This window comes from Coenobita brevimanus, chromosome 22 (assembly GCF_032717465.1).
Source record: "Coenobita brevimanus isolate Jiangsu-jjx chromosome 22, ASM3271746v2, whole genome shotgun sequence".
In the NCBI taxonomy this organism is placed as follows: Eukaryota; Metazoa; Arthropoda; class Malacostraca; order Decapoda; family Coenobitidae; genus Coenobita; species Coenobita brevimanus.
The window spans coordinates 43465899-43487338 of NC_136975.1; the positions used below are offsets into that span (position 1 = coordinate 43465899).

The following is a 21440-nucleotide window of genomic DNA, read 5'->3' on the forward strand; positions in this document are numbered from 1 at the left end:
CAAAATCATCTCTGCATACACCTCATCAACCCTAGTTGCTTTCCCATTTTTCAGCCGCTTCACAGCACCCTCCACCTGTGTGAGTGTCACATTTCCTGGTACTGCATTCCATTGGCTCATTTGTCTCTATTCCCATTCATCAGGCTTTCAATATATTATTTCCATTTGGTCCTTACTTCATTCCCATGGGTTAATAATCTACCACTTATCCTTCACACCGTCGCATTTCTTTCCAATGTAACTTCTACATTTTTGCACCTCTTTCCAGAATATTTTCCTGTTTTCAGAGTAATTTGCAATCATTTTTCTTCCTAGATCATCATTTACCCCCTTCTTTTTCCTCTTCACTAGTTTCTTTATGTGCTTCATGCTCTCAGTATATTCATTTCTTATTTCAGTTGAACCCCTGTCCTGTAACCACTCTAGCACTTCCTCCTCTTTTTCTCCACTGTTCTCTTAACCTTTTCATCCACACCACACACCACTTTAGCATTCCTAACCAAGCACTCCCTATATGCATTCCACAGGCTGTCTAGATCCATTCCAGTTCACTGCTTCTAACTCCTCCCCTACTTTTATCTTGTATTCATCTGCCATTTCTTTGATACTCAGCTTCTCGACTTTCAGTCCTTCTCCTGACTGCTTCTCTCTCTCCTGGTCCACTTCACTCCTCTCAGCTTGATCTTGCATACCACAGTCATATGATCTGACAGACCTCCACATCGTCCTCTCGCTTCCCTCGTATCAGCAGCCATTCCCATCATTGACCTCTCTATGAGCAAGTAATCAATCAGGCTCAATCAGGCTCTTTTCAACATGATCTCCATTCCCTCTATACCATGTATATTTATGAGCACCTTTGTGTTCGAAATACTATGAGTTACAAATGCACAATCTCCTTTCCTGACACATATCCTTAGTCGCTTGCTATTTTCATTTTCTCCTGGTGCTCCATTACAACCCATTATGTCATCCTCAGGACCAGTGCCTACTCTTCCATTCTTATCGCCCATTATGACCACTTTATAGCTCATGGGCATTTCTCCCACTGCTTCATCCAACTTATCCCAAAACCTGTCTTTCTCTTTCTTTCACTCCTGTCATCACAGGGTACATACGCCATGATCACAGCCACTTTCACCTTCTCAAACTTGAACTTGACATACATACATCTCGAGCTGACACATTTGTAATCTCTCATTCCACTGTGCCACAGCTCATTCATCAACAAAGCAACTCCTTCTTTGCATCTTCCTCGCCTGTTCATGCCCAATCTTACACATTTCACACCCTTCCACTCCTCCACTTCACATCCTTTCATCTTTGTTTCACACAATGCCATCTCGGCATATCTCTCACTCTTGAGCACATTCACCACTTCCACCCTCTTGTTCTCCTCATTCACACCTCTCACATTCCACATAGCCATGCAAATCTGCCAATTTGGTTGGGGCCCTGGGCAGGCATTGGGCCCTCCGAGGCTCTCTGAAATAATAAAGGGCATCATTCATTGTTAGATTAGTTTAAATGAAACTATAGTCTGACAGATCGAAACGTAGGGTTTTGGTGGAGTCACCCCCTCCCTGCACTGTTGCCACGTTTCCGAGCTGACCTCTCCATCAGCGATGACCTTGACACTGTTTCCCTCTTGTGATCTCCGTTTTTCTAATACCCCGTATACCCCTGCCACCAACACCCCCTATACCCCTACCCCCAACAACACCCCCATCAACAACACCCGCTATACCTCCACCACCAACACCTCCTATAAATATAGACCCCCACCATCAACACCTGTATAATAATTAGCCGTTGATAATTGCTATACTTTTATTGAGAGCATACATTCTACCCTATTGCTCAAACTCCCTAATCTTACAATCCCATCTGTCTTAATCCTTCCCACTGCCTTCGTTCCTAAATCCCTTAATTGATCTATTTTTAACCTAAGTGTCCCCACACCTTTTAAACCATTTACCTCTCTGTCACTATTCTCCACCATATGTATCAACTTGTATTATATTGTGTATAGAACTTTCATACTGTATGCTGTACTACTGTATAATGTATAAGAATACCCACTGTTTAGTGGAAATAAAGTTTTATTATTATTATTATTATTATTATTATTTCTCTCTCTCTCTCTCTCTCTCTCTCTCTCGCTAGATTTTGTTATGTGTCATCCATGGTTTTTTACTTCCATTTTTATGTATGGATTATAATTTTGACTTTATTTCCGCACCACCCTTGAGGTAAAAAGTCACGGCGCGTTTTTTTTATAGAGGTTTCCCCAATAGGCCTAAATCCTGTAGGGGGTTGGTGACCTCCCACAGCGTACACACAAACACGTGTCGCGTGAGTGCTGCCACCCCAGAGCTGTTTGATATATTTATTTTAATTATGAAAGGATCGCCTCTTCCCACTTTTATCCCTTCAAATTTTCTTGCAATTATACTTGCTAAATTAATTAGCAATGTTAGAAGTGTTGGGGAAGTAAATAATAATTAGAATATTTTTAGAGCAACACTGCCAAATTTTTATGCCACGTTTCTCTATTATCGTATAATATAGTATGCAGAATAGTTTTATTCTTCCTTGATACATGTCAGCACTTTCATTACAGTTATATTAGTATGAGTTATGTTTATGTATCATTCCTACTACACAAACCACAGGCGTTATACATCGTAGGGTTAGGAAACATGGCAATAGTGTAGGGAGGGGGTGACTCCACCCAAACCCTATGTTACGAGGAGGAACACTATAGTGGTTCATGCTTTTGGGTTGTAAGTGGTTGAGAGCATTAATAAAGCATGCATTTCTGACATCAGACCAGCTTAATAATGAAACATGAGCAAGTGAAGAATAGTTGTTAATTCCTCAGGAACTTCTCATGAATGATGACGCAAGTTGTGTCATATCATTGTTTGGCTGAAGAGTAACCAGTGACACAGTTTGCATCATTATGGAATAAAATATTCACTAAAAATTAAGCTTCAGCTGTAAGTACATCAAACTTGGGTGGGTTACAGGGGAGGGTGTACACAATTTACATATATGTTAGTTACAGGTTGAATAATAATTTAAGAAAGATAAACAAATCATACATTTTGGGTAATTTTTTTTAGTTTTAGGCAGTTTACTCAAAAACTATTGGTTGTACTGACATTCAGAAAACACTATAACAAAGCTCGTGAAATTCTGAATCTTGACATATGCTTTCCTCTTGCACAGTGCAAACAGAATTTTGCGCTAGGATGTTGGGAAGTTATTTGAATCTGTTTTTACTCTTGAACAAGTTTATCCTCACTGCATTTCTGTACTTTTACTCATCAGTTTTGTGTGTTGTTATTAGCTATCCCATGGTATAAACCCCAGCAAAGCCAATGGCATTCAATTTATACCATGGTAGCAAATTTGGCCGGGGAAGTTTTTCTTTGTTTGTGCGCAGAAGCAGTAATAATTGGGTTCTCCACTTTGTTCATGTCCCAGAAACTTACTGAAAACTTACGGTTCCCGAGAGGGTTATTGAGACAGTAAAGAAAAAAAAAAAAAATCCAAAGAGTACTAATTGTGTTGCTTTTACTTTTCAGGCGCATCCCAGTTGTGGGAAAACACAGTCGCAAGATACAGAGTGGTTGCTGGTCTAGTGGAAACTTACTGGCATTGGGTGGGGAGGACAAAATACTAACCATCAGTAGCAGTGAAGGTGACACCCTTCGTACCACACCACTCCGTGGTGAGCCGTCTGATGTACAGTTCTCTGAGATGAAGCAAGATGAAAGGGCTATGTCAGAAAATACAGTGAGTAATAATGAATCTCTGTCTGCTTGACAGCCGTATTAATATAATGAAAGTTATGCAGTTCACATTCTGTCTGTAATTAAGATCTGATTTACTGTGCAGTTTAGGCATATATTATGTGTTGAACAAGTATACTATTCTGTTATGTTCCTATATTTCATTAATTACTGTATTGTAATAACTAAATCAGCATTCTTGATGCTGTACAAATTGGAGAAAGGTAAAAGGATTTTTTTTTTCTTCATTAGCTAATTGGGAATACAGTGTCTCACAGAATTTTATAGTTAAGTTGGATGATTTGTTGTCAACTGTGATATTTATTTCATTGCCTTGAGCATGAGAGATCATTATATGAAACAAGTTTTGTAGCTCTAACCTGAATTTAATTCTGTAATTTCATCCTCATACTCAAAGGGATATTTGAGATTGACTGTAACTCCTTGGATATGGAATGTCTTCCTCAGCTGAATGAAATAATACAGTATAACATTTACCAAAGTGAAATTTTTAAGTTAGGTTGAGTGGCAACCGTATACTGGTGATGTACTGGATTAAGGTGCACCCTCCAGATGTGGGCCAAAACACTTTATGTTTGAGGGATGGATCGGATTTATTACTCATACAATGTTGTTGTTGTGACCCCAGGCTTATTTGAACATAAATTTAGTGGACTAAAGGCTGAAGTTGTCCTGCAGGCTACCACCCTCCCTTTGGAGGATGGGGAGAGAGTTGTGAGATTTTTGTATGATGCAGCCAAGTTTTATCTATCTGTTGCCAGATGCCTCAGTCCCATAAGGGGTGGCCACAAACAAATTGCCTCCATGTCACCCTGTCCCCTGCCATTTCACCGTCTTCCCCCCAGCTTACGCTCCCCTCTCTCATATACCATACCTCTCCATCCTTCCATCTCATCCTTGGCCTCCCCTTCCCTCCTCCCCCCTTCACCTCACTTACATAAACTCTCCTCGTTAGTCTTTCGCTCTCCATCCCCTCTACATGGCCAGACAACCTCAGTGTATTCTCCCAATGCTCTAAATTACATCCACATCCACGCTACAACGCTCCCTCTTTTCCTTATTTGTCAGTCTGCCTCTCCATGTAACTCCACATGCTCCTGTCAAATAACTCATTTCCATTGCTGTCACTCTTGACTTGTGTCCTTCCAACAAGGTCCAAGCTTCATTCCATCATCCGCCCTTCTCCCAGCTAGATGCCTGGAGCCACTGTCTGACTCACTTCTTCATTTCTGCAACATTCGTGGCCTTTCCTCTAACTTTCTTTCTGTTGAGCACCACTTCTCCTCCTCTAAACCTCACCTTCTCTTCCTAACTGAGACTCAGCTGTCTGAGGCAACTGATAGCAAACCCTTCTCTGTATCCTCCTCCTTTCTTTATACTTGTTTCAAAGCCAAAGGTGGCTGTTGCACATATGTACGCAGCGACTTATCTTACTCTCGTGTTCCTGACCTTGATTCTTCTGAATTCTCTACTCCCAGGCTTTGGCTTTCCTGTTGTTCTGTGACTTAATATATCTGTGCTGTTTACTTATCCCCTAATTTTACTATGAAAAATTCCTTGACTGTCTTACGTCTACAATGGAACACATCCTATCCATTTCTTTCTCTGAAATCTCTGTTCAAGAAGCTTTCAGTGTTCAGCACCACCTTTGGCTGTCCTTTCCTTTCACTGATCCACCTGATGAACAAGCCTTCATCTTTTCTATCCATGATGACCTAGAGCAGCTTGTACAACACCCTACCCATATCCCTGACCACTTTGGGGAGAGTTCCAGTGTACTTGACCTCTTCCATACAACTAATCCTTCTGCTTGTGCTCTAAATCTTTCCTCTCCGCTGGACTCCTCTGATTGCAACCTTATGCCTGTGGACCCTCCAAAGAAACATCAGTTGTGGCACTTTGGAGCAGCTGACTGGGAGGCCCTTAGGCAGTACTTCCTTGATTTTCCCTGGAATGATTATTGCTTCCATGGCCACGAGCCATCTGAATGCGCCATGCACATTACAGAGGTTATTCTCTTGGGTATGGAAGCATACATTCCTTTCTCATATTACTTGACTAATGCAAAAAAAACTTGGTTTAATCATGTTTGTTCTAATGCTGTCTGCAACAAGGAGAAGGCCTACAAATGGTACCGGAGCAAACTCTCTGCTGAATCTCATCTTTTTTATGTTTCTATCTGGAATCATGCTAAGTCTGTTCTTCGCTGTGCTGAAAGTAATTTCATCCTTACTAAATGATCTGAACTTTCCAACTCAAATTCTTCCTGCTCCTTGTGGCACCTCACCAAAAAAAAACTTTCTAACAATTTTACCTTGTCATCCTTCCCTCCACTTCTCTACTCTGATGGCTCTGTAGCTATTTCTTCTCCTGGTAAAGCAGACTGTGGTAGGTAGGGGCACTCACCATCCACTCACTCATTGTAGTGCTGCTTTGGGTGTCTGCCTTTTCCTCTCTTCCTTCCTCTTCTGTCTTTCTTTCCTTCATTCTTTCCTCTTCCTTTTGCCTACAGATGACTTTATATTTCCTCTTCTGCCTTTCTATCCTTCATTCTTTCTTCTTCCTTCTGCATTGGTTGACTGTACACTGAGTGACAAGCCAAATGGTTTCCTGTACACCGGGAAACCATTTATTATGCTGGGTGGTAACCATATAACCAAATTATGGCACCTGGTGGTCTAGTGAGTAATTAAGGTGCTCCAATTGGATTGATCCAGTGCAGGTTTATATCTAAGGGGTGGTTGGGATTTACTGCTCACGTAATGCCACACATTTCCTAGCCCCGGGCTTCTGTGCTCCTCATGGGGCAGCATAGGATTGGGTGATGGATGGATGGATAAAGCAGAACTCTTTGCTCAGACTCTTTCCTTCAGTTCCATCTTAAATGGTTCCGATGGTATCCCTTCATCTCTTCCCCCCCTCTGACTTCCTCATGGCTGGCATCAAAATTTCTTCAATTGAAGTATTTCTGCCATCACTGGCCCCAGTGTTAACAAGGCATATGGGCCTGATGAGGTCCCTTCTGTTGTCCTCAAGAATTGTGCCTCTGTGCTTTCACTCTGCTTTGGTAAACTCTTTCATCTTTGTCTATCAGCTTGCACCTTTCCTTGTTGCTGGAAGTTTGCTTTCATTCAGCCAGTCCCAAAGAAGGGTGACCATTCCCAGCCCTCTAACTCTCACCCGGTTGCTTTAACAACCTGTATTTCGAAAGTTTTTGGGTCTATTAAAAAATTTTAAAGCATCTTTCCTATCACAACCTTCGTTCAGATCATCAGTATGGGTTCCGCCTTGGACGCTCCACTGGCGGTCTTCTCACCTACCTTTCAGACTCCTGGTCATCCTCCTTTCAGGACTTTGGCAAATGCTTTGCCATTACATTTGACATTTTAAAGGCTTTTGATCAAGTCTGGTATAAATCTTTAATTTCCAAACTGCCCTCTTGCAGTTTCTATCCTTCTATCTGTGCCTTCATCTCTTGCTTCCAGTCTGGTTGTTCTATAGCTGATGTCGTAGACACTGTTTTTCTCTTAGAGCCATCAATAGTTGTGTTCCTCAGGGCTCAGTTCTATCACCAACTCTCTTCCTTTTATTCATCAGTGACCTTCTAAGCTGTACATTTAACTCTATCCACTCATATGCTGATGACTCCACCTTCACCTTTCGATTCGGTTCTCTCAGCGTCCATCTCAGCAGTTGCTTCAGCAAACAAGAGATGAGACTATGGCACACCTAATGTCTAACTTGGATTGGGATAAAAATAACCTTGTTGCTTTTAATGCATCAGAAACTCAGTTCTCTCATCTGTCAACCCAACAAAATCTTCCACAGAAGTACCTTCCAATTTTTAAAAATATCCAGCTCAATCCTGCATCATCTTTAAACATGCTTGGGGTTTCATTCTCTCAGGATTTATCTTGGAAAGAACACATTACCTTCCTTGTAAAATCTGCTTCGAAGAGACTGGGTGTGGTAAGCCGACTTCGTACCTTCTTTAACCCTGCACAGTTGTTGACTTTATACACAGGTTTTATTTGCTCCTGTGTAGAGTACAACTCTCATGTGTGGGGAGGCTTCCCACACACAGCTTTTCTCAGTGGGATGGAGTCAAAGGCTTTTTGTCTCATTAACTCTCCTCCTCTTACTGGCTCCCTTTAGCCTCTGTCTCTTCACCACACTGTTGCATTTTTATCTCATTTCTATCGCTGCATCAATGGCCACTGCTCCTCTGAACTGTCTGCTTGCATCCCTCCACCACTATGGTGGGCATGTAGCACCTGTCTAGCATCAAATTCTCATTTCTTTTCTCACCAACTCTCTAATGCAAGAGTTAACTTCTACTCCCAGTCCTTCATGTATGCAACCGGTCCATTCTGGAACTGTCCCTCTCTGTTTGTTTTTTCTACTGCCTACAATCTCCAGTACTTCAAACAGTGTGTCCAGGCATGTCAAAATGAATGGATCTTGAATTTGGCTTTCTGTTATCATGTTTTTGTTTTTCATGGAGGGAGCAGTTCGCAGGCTCCTGGCCTTTGGTTCCTTCTTCTTTGCATAAAAAGAAAAAAAAGATCACATTACTATCATGCAGCGGCTTTTTTTTACTTCCATGCTCTTTTCCCTGCTTCTTATCACTGCTTTCAGAGAACCAGCAATCTTTCTTGCTTGTTGCACTGCTCCAAGTACTTCATCCAAACTTCCATCCTTAGTCATCACATTACCCGAATATGTACAGTAAATGCACTCATATTTTCCAATTCCTCATTATCCAACCTCACATTAAATTCAGTGACTTCATTCTTCTCAGGACCATAACATTACTTTTCCCCACATTCACCTTTAGATTCCATTTCATACACACTCTCCTAAACTCATTCACTAAGCCTTGCAGTCCCCTTCTTCTTCACTGAACAATACAGTATCATCTGCAAACAACATTGCAGGAAGTTTCCAAATGCTGCCCCCTCTCATTAGGGCCACTCCAGCGTCCACTGCCCTACCTTGTACCTCTTTTGTAACCCCATCCATTTGCAGGTTAAACAACCATGGAGACATGACACATGCCTGTTTCAATCCAACATCCAGATAGAATAATTCACTCAGTTCACTGTCCAGTCGCTGTGCAGCCTTAGCACCCTCATACATACTCTTCACGGCATTCAAAAACTTCCTATTTACTCTATATATTCATAATAATTTCTACATTTCTTGTCTGTCCACTGTCATATGCTTTCTCCAAATCCATGAAGGGTGCATACAACTTCATTCCCTCCTCTAGGAACTTTTCCACTAAAGACCTAAGATTAAATATCTGATTTACACAACCTCTTCTCTTCCTAAAACCTCCTTGTTCTTCTCCAACTAATTCCTCTGTTATTTCCCTAACTCTGCTAATAATCACACCACCATATACTTTTCTCATTACACTAAGAAAACAAATGCCCCTGTGATTACCACACACTTCTTTGTCCCCTTTTTCTTTGTACAGGGGAATAATTATACCTGACTTCCAATCCTCCGGGACTCTACCTTCCCCCCAGGCCAATCTGCACATCTTCCATATCCATTGTACTACCATCTCTCCCCCATGCTTCAGCATATCATCACACACTCCATCATTTCTTGGGACAATCCCCATTTTACTTTCTTCATTGCTTCCACTACTTCTCTCCTCCTGATCACTTCTTCCCTTCTCACCTCCCTTCTTCTTCCAGCCATTCCCCAGCCACTTATACTCTCATTACTTTCATTCTCTGTGTTTAACAGTTCCTTTAAGTTTTCTCTCCACCTGCTCACTTTTTCTCCCTTCTCCATTATCAATCTACCATTTTTATTTTTCACTCACCAACAAACTTCTTTATCACCCAGTCTAACTCTCTTTACTTCCTTCCAGAACATTTTCTTACATTCCCTACACGTTACACTCAAATTCCTTCCAAATTCCTCATCCACTCTCTTCTTCTCTCTCTTACTAACCTTTTCACTTCTCTCTTCATTTCTACATATAACTCTCTCTTCCGTGTCTCAACTTCCTCCATTCCTCTGCCTCCCATCCACTCACTATGTGCTTTCTTCTTTTGTGCCACGGCTTCTCTCACCTCATCATTTGACCATGCAGTTCCTTGCATCCCCTTACATCTTCTCTTCACCCCACACACCACCTCACATACTACACAGATTTCTTCACTGAATATCTTGCACTCACCTTCTACCTCCCCCTTGTGGTCCAAATCGTCCAAATCATACATAGTTTCAGTTAACACACATATGTCCCCTTTTGCACCCTTAAGCACCTGGACAATCAGTCTCTCTTTCACTTCATCATTCACACCCCTTACATTCCATGTTGCAGTCCAAACCATGTCCTTTGTCCAGTCCTTGGTCATTGCTTGTTTTCTGTCCTGGTCCGAGGCTTCTTGTTTGTATTTTAGTTAGTTGTTTTCCGGGGAGGGGAACTAACCCTCCGCCAACCCACTTCTTGACAAGTAGGGAACGTGCGTTGGTCGGTTATAAGGTTACGACACAACATATTATATGATTTCCTGGTTTACAGGAAATCATTTGGCTTGCCACTCAGTGTAGAGCTATCCCGAAAAAGAGTACCACTACACTAAATGGGTGTATAATGGGGGCCTCCACCGACCAGTTGTATCAACTAATTGTTAGGACAGAGTAGCCTAGTCCTGAGGCAATAAAAGAATGGATAGCTAAAAATTCTTATGTTCCATTATTGGACTAAATACATTAAGAGACTAACCATAGTTTAGAAAAAGCATATATATGCTCAATTTTTCACAGGTAAGTCTGATTGTAGGCAAGAAGACGCTCTTCTTGTACAACCTGAATGATCCAGAGAATCCCATTGAACTGGCTTTCCAGACCCGATATGGCAACATTGTGGCATACAAGTGGTGAGTTGGTTGTCAGCACATAATACCAAAAGTAAAAAAAAGTATCATCATTATCATAATCATCATTGTTTTCACCATTGTCATCATCATCATCAGCAGCAGCAGTAGCAGTAGCAAGCAGCAGCAGCAGCAGCAGTGGCAGCAGCAGTAGCAGTAGCAAGACCATCATCATTATCGTCATTATCTTCATCCCCCTCATAAGTAGGGTGAGTTGTTGTTATTGATCAACCCCAGTCTGTCTGGCCAAGTAGACCCATTAACTGCAGACAAGCAGATGCCCCTGCATGACTGCCTTGTGCAGTGAATGGATGTTCCTTGTAGCTGACAGCACCTCACCACAGTTGCAGATATACTGTAGAAACAGGAAAACAAGAAAGGTCAAGAACTATCAACAAGGTGCCTGGTGAAATTGACCATATACCCATTCATGTATCATTCAAGTCTTCAAAATATTCAGCTCCATCTCATAGGACAACCATCCACAATTGTGTATCACATGCCTTTGGGAGAGGAGCTGTTTTGTCTGCTGCACTTGAATCTGATAGCTTATTTTTTTGGTTTATTCTTTTCTATTTCCTGGCAAATTTCTTAACTTTCTGGTAAGCTTTAGCAAGTAATTATCTCGTTTTGACACTTTGTTTAGTCTCCACTCCATAGAAAACACTGACAGTGTCATGGCTAACCACAGTATGGAGATTCCTTAAGAGGAAGCATGGGCTCTCGCGAATTGATTGATTTGATTGAAACATTGTGTAGTGGTGGGGTAAGATCAGTCTCCATTAACTCCTTCATAGCCTGATTTATCCCCTGAATAAAAATAATCTGAAAGGCAGGGATAAGAATTTAAAATATTTCATTTGGCTGAAGAGCCTGAAAGGGAGGGTGCAGTCCTTCTTATTTAAATCTTCAAACATACTTCATGCATCCATTCCTATTTTCCAATAGTTGTTTGTTTCTTCAGCTTCCAGTCCCCACTTTCTTACACATTCCTCTATAATATCCCCTCTTGACATTCCGTGCCTCATGTCATCCTCTGACTCATTCATCCTTTTCCCCAGTTTGTTGATATTTTTTTTTGCTGTACCTATACACTGTTAACACATTATCCTTTGGCCAATGATTCTCTTACCCCACATGTTTAACCCCTATCCGCTGGCTGATGTGTATGCACGACAGGATTCAGGGCGCGCAGGGCTGCCAGTTGACTTGATATACTGCACACACCTTCCCGCCACTGTTTAAGTGCGAGACCATTTTCTGTGATAGCTATGAGGTAGGTAGGACCCTCAGGTACCCCGTGGTTGCGCGGTTCAGAGTGTACTCGGCAGTGGTAGTGAGAGGAGCCATGTCATCTTCCTCGATGTCATCCGATTCTGTCCCACCGTTTGAAGGGCCAATCGCCTCATCGACCCCCGCGAAAGTTTCAGCCCATAGTGCCAGGGAAAGGGCTAAGCGATAGTGCCATAGGACGTGCCCTTGACAAAACTGTCTCCTCTCGAACACTCAGCGAGAGTAGGTCCTCAGAGGATAAGCAAAGCTATCACATGGAGAGCAAACTCCCTTGCCCTCCAACCCCTACTCGCTCTCCGACACCAGAGAGGGCTTTCTGACTTCTCCAGGAGGAAGGGACAGCCTACGAGAGTGATGATTTTTGCAATGAGGAGGCGCAAGATGACCCAGGACATTGGGAAAGTGGCCTTGGACCTGGCGGTCATCTGTGGAAAAAGCGGCGCAGAGCCATTTCCCCCACACTCTCGCCGCCTGCTCACTGATGTATCTTCCTCCAGCGCTCCCCCACACCTCAGCTTACCACTTCAAGGGCAGAATCTCCTCAACCTGGCCCTTCGGGAGTGGTATCTCCAAGACAGGCGCCATGAGGTGATATGCAGCGCCGAGCATCTTCTATGGAAAGTTCCGCATCAGGTGAGTCATCACCCGCTTATTCCCCCGCCTCCCCCACCTCTACCCCTCCCTCTCACTCTTCTTCCCCTCCCCCCCTGTACGTGGTCGTGCACGAATGATGCAAAAATGCAGTGCAACCACCAGACGGCCTGCTCTACCACGTGTGGGTAGGGTAGATACATTTGTATGGGAGGATGGTGCCGGCTCTGAGCCGTCTGTGCTGGCATTTGATGAGGAGGGTGCAGGTGTGCAGGAGGATGAGCTTCACCCCAGGCCCTGGACTATTAGCAGTCTGTTCAAAGCCATTTTCACGACTGCAGTAATGCAGTACCTGGTGGATGAAATCAATTTCCACCAGGCCATGTGCTGTGTTGGCTGGATGTGGCTGCCAGAGAGAGCACGCGCATGCGTGAATGGATACCTCTTGAGGTGGGGGAGATGTTTGTGTGGCTCGCCTTACCATGCTGATGGCACACATAAGAAAACGTGTGCTCGATGACTATTGATCGGTGGATGAACTTGTTGGCACACCTGTCTTTGGCAAGTACGTGGCCCGTGATAGGTATCTGGCAATCCTGGGGCTCCTACATTTCGATCGAAATTACGGGCCTGCACCAAACGACTGGTTATGGAAAATAAGACCAATCCTTACGACGCTCATGGAGTCATTTTCCAGGGTTTTCCAGCTGTTCCAGAAAGTGGTTATTAACGAGTTGCTGGTGTTATTCAGGGGCAGGCTGGCATTTATTCAGTATGTGCCATCAAAGCATCACAGATTTGGCCTCAAATTCTTTGTGCTTTGTGACTATAAAACTGGATAATTATTATGTGTTGGATGGAATAGTTTACTCAGCAACAGATGTTGAGATACCTAGCGATGATCCTCACGGATTCTCTGCATCACTAGTGAAAGTGCTGTTGGAAAGGTATTTCAACAGGCACCGCATCCTGTATACTGACATTACACAGCCCCGGTGTTGACAAAGTATTTGCTTGACCATCGTATTGGGTCCTGTGGAACTGTTAGGGCCAACAGAAAGAATTTCCCAGTATTTCCGGCAAGTACTGAGAAAGGAGCCCTTCTGACAAAGAAATGTGGGAACATGTTAACCCTTCTCTGGTATGACAAGAGATGGGTTAACATGTCTACAGTTCATAAGGGTGTGTTGGAGGAAACTGGGAAAACAGACTACAGGACCAGGGAACCCGTGGTAAAGTTAGATGCAGTCAACAATTACAATATCAACATGCGGCTGGTTGATAAATCAGACATGCAAATTGGTGAGGTCGATTGCCTGCATGAGTCCTGCAGGTGGTACAAGAAGGCGTTTTTACACCTTCTTGATATCACCGGCCTGAACAGTTTCATGCTGTTCAAGGAGCTTGTCGGGAAACCTCTCTCTCTAAGAGAGTTTGAGAGATAGCTGGCACGCGAACTCCTTGAGCAATATGCAACTGCTCAGGTGACATGTGCTAGGCGGGGGACAGCGGCTTCAGCGGACAGGCTCGGCTGTGCTGAGTATTTCCAGCGGCACAAGATTGTGGAGATCGGGAGAACAGCAGCAGGTCGTCTGGCATACAAGCAGTGCCACGTCTGCCACACAACCAAATGCCGTCCCCCAGCATGAAAAGAGACCTCGTACCAATGTTCAGAATGCAAGGTCCCCTTATGCCCCAAATGCTTCTCAGAGTATCACTCTGAGCATGAGTACTGAGCAGGTGTGTGGGGAAGTGTAAATTTTTCTTTTTTTATACGAGGAAGAAGGAACCAGAGGCTACGAGCCTGCAAAACAGTTCCTTTATGGGGGGGGGGAAGCCAAATTCAAGATCTGTTCGAGATGCCTGGATAAACTGCGTTTGAAAGACTGGAGATCACAGGAAATAGGAAATACAGACAGAGGGAGACAGTTCCAGAGTTGACCTGTTGCATAAATGAAGGAGTGGGAGTAACAGTTAACTCTTGCATTAGAGAGTTGGACAGAAAAGGGATGAGAGTTTATTGCTAGACAGGTGCTACGCACCTGTCGTAGAGGTGAAGGGATGCAAGCAGACAGTTCAGAGGAGCAATGACCATGGACGTAGCGATAGATAAGAGATAAAGAGGCAACAGTGCAGCGAAGAGACAGAGGTTGAAGGGAGCCAGTAAGAGGAGCAGAGTTAATGAGATGAAATGCCTTTGACTCCACCCTAATAAGAAGAGCTGTCTGTGGGGAGCCTTCCCACATATGAGAGTTGTACTCCATACAAGGGCGAATAAATCCCGTGTATCAAGTCAACAACTGTTCAGGGGTAAAGAAGGTATGGAATCGGCTTAGCACACCTAATCTCTTGGAAGCAGATCTTATCAGAGATGTAATATGATCTTTCCAAGATAAATCCCGAGTGAATGAAACCCCAAGCATGTTTAAGGATGATGCTGGTTTGAGCTGGATATTATTAAATTTTAGTGGGTACTCCTGTGGAAGATTCTGTCAGGCTAATAGGTGTAAAAACTGAGTCTTAGATGCATTAAAAACAACAAGATTATATTTACCCCAGTCAGAGATACGAGCCAGGTCAGACATTAGGAGTGCCATAACCTCATCCCATGTTTGTTGAAGTAATTGCTGGGATGGATGTTGCAGGAACCAAATGGAAAGGTGAAAGGTGGAATCATCAGCATATGAGTGGATAGGGTTAGATGTACACCTTAGAAGATCATTGATGAATAAAGGGAAGAGAGTTGGTGATAGGCCAGAGCCCTGAGGAACACCACTGTTAATAGATCTAGGAGAAGAATGATGGCCATCTACAACAGCAGCTATAGAACAACCAGAAAGGAAGCTGTAGATAAAGGCACAAATGGAAGGATAGAAACCGTAAGAGGGTAGTTTGGAAATTAAGGATTTATGTCAGACTCGATTGAAAGCCGATGTCAAGTGCAGTAGCAAAGCTTTCGCCAAAGTCATGAAAGGAGGATGACCAGGAGTCTGAAAGGTAGATGAGAAGATCGCCAGTGGAGCTTCCCTGACGGAACCCATACTGACAATCAGAAAGAATGTTGTGATAGGAAAGATGCTTTAAAATTTTTCTATTAAGAATTGACTCAAAAACTTTTGAGACACAGGATGTTAAAGCAGTTGGATGATAGAGGGTTGGGAATGGTCACCCTTCTTTGGGACTGGCTGAATGAGAGCAAACTTCCAGCAAGAACGAAAGGTACAAGTTGAAAAACAAGGTGAAAGAGTTTACCTAGGCAAGGTGTAAGCACAGAAGCACAGTTCTTGAGAACAACAGGAGGGATTCCATCAGGCCCATATGCCTTGTTAGTACTGAGGCCAGTGATGGCAGAGAGTACATCAACTGAAGAAATTTTAATGTCAGCCATGAGGAAGTCAGAGGGGGGGGGGAAATGATGGAGGAACAGCACCGGAATTGTGTAAGGTGGAATTAGAAGAGAAAGTCTGAGCGAAGAGATCTGCTTTATCAGTAGAAGAAGTAGCTGCAGAGCCATCAGAGTAGAAAAGAGGAGGGGAGGATGATGAGGGAAGGTTGTTAGAAAGGTTTTTGGCAAGTTGCCAGAAGGAGCAGAAAGAGTTCGAGTTGGAGAGTTCAGAGTATTTAGTGCGGATGAAATTATTTTTAGCAAAGCGAAGAACAGACTTATCACGATTCCGGGCAGAAACATAAAAAAGATGTGATTCAGTGGTGGGTTGGCACTGGTACCGTTTATAGGCCCTCTCCTTGTTGCGGACAACATTAGAACAAGCGCAATTAAACCAAGGCTTTCTTGCTTTAGTCAAAAGATATGAGAAAGGAATGTATGCTTCCATGCCCGAGAGAATAACCTCCGTAATGCGTAAGGCACACTCAGATTGCTCCTGGCCATGGAAGCAATAATCATTCCAGGGAAAATCAAAGAAGTACTGCCTGAGGGTCCCCCAATCTGCAGCTCCAAAGTGCCACAGTCGCCGTTTCTTTGGAGGGTCCACAGGCTGTACCGGAGCGACAGGAGGGGTTAAGGTAATAAGGTTGTAATCAGAGGAGCCCAACGGAGAGAAAAGATTAACAGTGTAAACAGAAGGATTAGTTGTAAGGAAGAGATCAAGTATGTTGGAGCTCTATCCTAGGCGGTTGGGGATACGGGTAGGGTGCTGTACAAGCTGCTCCAGGTCATTAAGGATAGAAAAGATGTAGGCTTGTTCACAAGGTGGATCAGTGAAAGGAGAGGAGAGCCAAAGGTGGTGGTGAACATTGAAATCTCCTAAAATGGAGATTTCAGGGAAAGGAGAAATGGATAGAATGTGTCCCATTGTAGAAATAAGATAGTTGAAGAATTTTTGATAGTCAGTAGAATTAGGAGATAAGTAAACAGCGCAGATATATTTAGTCAGAGAATGATGGCAAAGCTGAAGCCAGAGAGTAGAGAATTCAAAAGAATCAAGGTCAGGAACACGAGAGCAAGTTATGTTGTTGTGTACATACACACAACAGCCAGCTTTGGCTCTGAAATGAGTATAGAGAAAGTGGGAGGATACAGAAATGGGTTTGCTGTCAGTTGCCTCAGACAGCTGAGTCAGGGTTAAAAAGAGAGGTGAAGTTTAGAAGAGAAGAGGTGACGTTCAGCAGAGAGAAAATTAAAGGAAAGGCTGCGAATGTTGCAGAAATGAAGAAGGAGTCAGACAGTGGTTCCTGGCAACTCATAGAGTCGTCACCGGGAGAGGGGTGGATGGTGGGGGCATTTGTGTCCCCCCCCCCCCGGGGACTCCGAGGCAAGGTCTAAATGCGCCATTTTTCTTTTAATTTTGAAAAGGAAGTGTAGTGTGTACTGTGCATGTAGTTTGGTGTAGACAGTTAGAGAAACTTGTATTAGAGAACATGCTGGCTTACTCTCTGTGTTACTGAAACACAGAAAAAGTTCAGCAACGGGGGATGGTTGGGAACTAGTCCCGAGGGCTGATGAAACGGGAGCTCCAGCTCATCCTGTCATCAGCTTTCCACAGCAGTGCAAAAGTTTGTGTATTTTCATAAGTGAGTGAAATGTGTGATATTATAAGTGAATTATAGTAAGTCCTAAGATATAAGTCTTTTATAATATGTTTTGCAAGTGCATATAAGTGATTTATAGTAAGTGTAATACAGAAATTGATACTGTTTATTGGATATTGGTTAGAAAATTATTGGAAATACTTTGAGTTTGCCTACCTGTTACCTGAAAGAAAACCACTTGTGAGCAGGCCACAAAGAACAATACCTGCTTGGCTATACCTAAATTATTTTATCTCAATACTTAGGGAGATTGTGCCAAATATGAGCATCAGTGTCTCTGTGATGTGAAGTACAAATAATGTTAGTTGTGTGAAACATTTATATAATTTTCACTATAACCCTGATTAGTACAAAGCAGTCTGATTTACAGTACAAATATTACCTCATACTCTACGATAATGTGTGAAACAGCAACAGCATTTACTTGTCAAAGTGCAATTACCTGTAATCGTGATGTACAGTGCAGTTCTAAGTGTGTTAGTAAAGGCGAAATATGATTATTTACAAAGATGTGAGTACAGAGAAACGAACTAAAGGAGAAATATTCCTTACAGAAGAAATGAGTTCAGAAAAACGATGAGATATTTCCTTTCTCACATACCTACGGGGCATAGAGGCATTATGGAGCGGACGGTAAATCCTTGGGTGAGCCACATGAACTGGGTGATGACTCATTTTCACAGCAGTGAGTAAGGAGGAGTAGAAAAAATGAGTGGAACTTTCCACATTCCATCCAAGGATGCACGGGCAGTGTTACAATCACCACTCCAGGCAGTGCTGCCAACGCTAGCCGGCTGGGCCAAGGCTGCAGCCTGTGGCTTGCACTCGGAGCTGCGCCAAAACATGAAAAACCACTCGTCTTCAACTCATCCTTACTCATCGATGGGACCACCTAGAGACTTCAGGATAGCTTCATTGGAAAGAGGAAGAGTTGGTGAGTCTTATGAATTTTTATTTCATTCTCTAGCTAGTTTGTCAGATATAAGGAGTTGAAATAAGGGTATTTTTTCCAAAATCTCGGAAATCACCCGTAGGGAGGAGTATGCAATGGGTGGGAACCCCCCGGCGGCTAAGAGTTAAAATAAATCTGTATTACCCATCCTGTCCAACCGACTCAACCCACACAGTCCCTTTTCCACTGCTCTTACTGTAGTTTTTTCAGACTTACCATACAATACTCACACATAAATATTAATGCGAGTGTTAACTTCATTTCACCTCAGTTCAGTTCTGTGCTTTGTATTCATACCTACATAATACTAGCCTCTTTCCTCCCTCATCTACACTACTTGCTGTTTAATTTTCATACTTCCCTCTTTCTTCTGTCACTGCACTGAAGTACTGAAATTTTCAAATAATTCTTTCTCTATTCTTTATCATATCTTATTTTGATTCATGTTCTCTCTCAGCAAACATTACTCTGTAGTCATTTGTCTAGGATGTATTCAGGCAGTATGCCACTTTAATTGTAGCCAACTGCTTTGAGTGAGATATACATTCGGTTTATAACTGTAGGATTAAAAGCACAAAAAAAATAGAAGTTTGTGAATGGGAAGCAGCTTTGTTGTAAGTCACGAGTAGTATTACGTGAGATTAATAAGTGTTGCTTTATAAAATTCTTCATAATGAAACATCTTCATATGAAACATCTTTTGATGAGGACTATCAGCACTCATACTTACATCATCTTCTATGCTGTGGCCAGGTATGGAGATGGATACATCCTGCTGGGGTTTTCTGGAGGCTTCTTTGTTGTTATCTCAACCCACCTGAAGGAGATTGGGCAGGAGCTCTTCCAAGCCAAGAACCACAAGGACGTGCTGAATGACATTGCCATCTCAACTTCCCTTAGCAAAGCAGCCTCGTGTGGCGACAACATGTGAGTTAAAAGATATAATTTAGGGCTTCTCTTATAAAGTGAAACAATTGGTAATCCTTTGGCTGTGGAAGTTTTCTGTGAACTGAACATACTTACCTGTCATAATCTGCGGTTTAATTCAAAGTTCTGTATTCTTTGCCAGTATAGGAATTGTCTATAATTTTGAATACCTTTAGTTTCTCCCAAGCATATTCAAAATGTCTGAAAATACACAAAGTAAAATGCAAAGTAGGGGTTTCACAGCCAGACAGTTAATACTGTACTGGGTATGTGTTCCTTGTTTTAGGTTTTGTTTGGTAAGAGTTTGCTTGGTTAGAGATTCATATGTGAGATATTCGATAGAATGAGTTTGCATGAGGAATATGGTGTCATATTTGGTCTTCCTGCAGTATCATGAAGAAATTAGCATGTGGTAATATCCGGTGTCTTTATTTTCATCGCCAAAGGAGGCTCCCTAGCACCTGTTTGTTACCTAATTATTCTGTACCTGTTACATTAACATATTCTTGTAGGTCTGCAGTTTTTGCAATCTGTCATTATTAAAAAGTTATGGATAGCATACAAGAAAAGAATATCCCATAATATGCAAATAAATTGCCAGGGATGAGGTGCAAGAATGTCTCCCAAGTTGGCAGATCTTTACATTACCATATACAGTAGTGTACTAATTTCTTCACATTACCATATACAGTAGTGTACTAATTTCTTCATGATGTTACAGGAGAGCTATCTGACTGTGACATTATCTCTTCTGCTAAAATTCCAACAATCAGGGTAAAAAACAAGCATCAAACTAAACATAACCCCTGAAGCAAACACCAGTCATATGTCAGATGTTGAGTAGCAGCCTCTCTCTCCTGGCAGTATCAAAATCCATGAGCTGGGGGACCTGAAGGAGACCTATGCTGTGATCACCCTAGATGATGAGCGAGGTCTGCAGTGGCTCGAGTGGTCTGATGATGGCCAGTTGCTTGCTGTTGCCACACCCACCGGTAATGTGTCAGGGTACTCTTACAGTAAAAAAATATGTCAACACTTACCTGCCAGCTATGGTAATTGAAAGTGTTACATGATAATTTTTCATGTTATGGTGGTGTGAACCACAAAGTTGAAGAGTATGAGGAGGAAGGATATTCTAACATTTGGAGAGGAATGGGAAATATGAACATCACTAAACAGTACTGGCAGGAGATTGTCAGCAAACTTAGTCTGTGATAGCTTCTCACATTTAGTGGTAGGTGGTGGCAATCATCATCCACTCACATGATGTAGTGCCGCCTACTTCTTCCTTACCCTTTATCGTTCTTTTTCTGTGCCTGCCCTCCTATCTTCCTATTTCTCCCATCTTTCCTGTTACTTCTTATTGCTTTTCTTTCCTTTACAGGTGGCTTTACATTGAGTGACAAGCCAAATGGTTTCCTGTAGGCCTAAGCCAAGAAACCATTTACAACGCTGGGTGGTAACCATACAACCAAACCATACGTGCTCCCTATGTGTGAACAAGTGGGTTGGTGGAGGGTTATTGCCCCTCCTTGTAAACGAATAACTCAAAGTCAAATGGCCACCCCTTACGGGATTATGGCGTCAGGCAATAGATAGATAGATAGATGGATTTTGAAGTACAGTTTAGGGTGGAATGAGAAGGTGATAATGAGTACTTGGGACAGAGTTGTGTTGAGGTAAGTTGTTGCAGCCTCCACAGTTTAACTTCTTGTATGAGGTCCGAGATAGTGTAGCGAGTATGCGATTTTATTGTGTTGTAATCCAATTTATTTTTCAATCTTCCACACTTTTTAATGCTTTTAATAGTTTGAGTAGTTCAGGCATAGGATTGTATGACCAGGGTTTGGCACCCCTTTTTAACGTGACAGTCATTGGATTAACACTGTCAAATAGGTGAGTGTG

At 42.6% G+C, this 21440-nt stretch overlaps 1 protein-coding gene across 1 annotated transcript in view; it reads left to right on the forward strand.

The window, feature by feature from the left end:
• The window catches only part of Oseg6 (intraflagellar transport protein Oseg6), a 198657-nt gene that overhangs the window by 44575 nt on the left and 132642 nt on the right, over nucleotides 1-21440 (forward strand). Inside the window, exons 5-8 of the mRNA XM_080266921.1 lie at nucleotides 3594-3804; nucleotides 10614-10726; nucleotides 19362-19535; nucleotides 20400-20527. Coding sequence (XP_080123047.1) covers nucleotides 3594-3804; nucleotides 10614-10726; nucleotides 19362-19535; nucleotides 20400-20527 — 626 coding nt within the window. The remainder of the gene's footprint in view (nucleotides 1-3593; nucleotides 3805-10613; nucleotides 10727-19361; nucleotides 19536-20399; nucleotides 20528-21440) is intronic.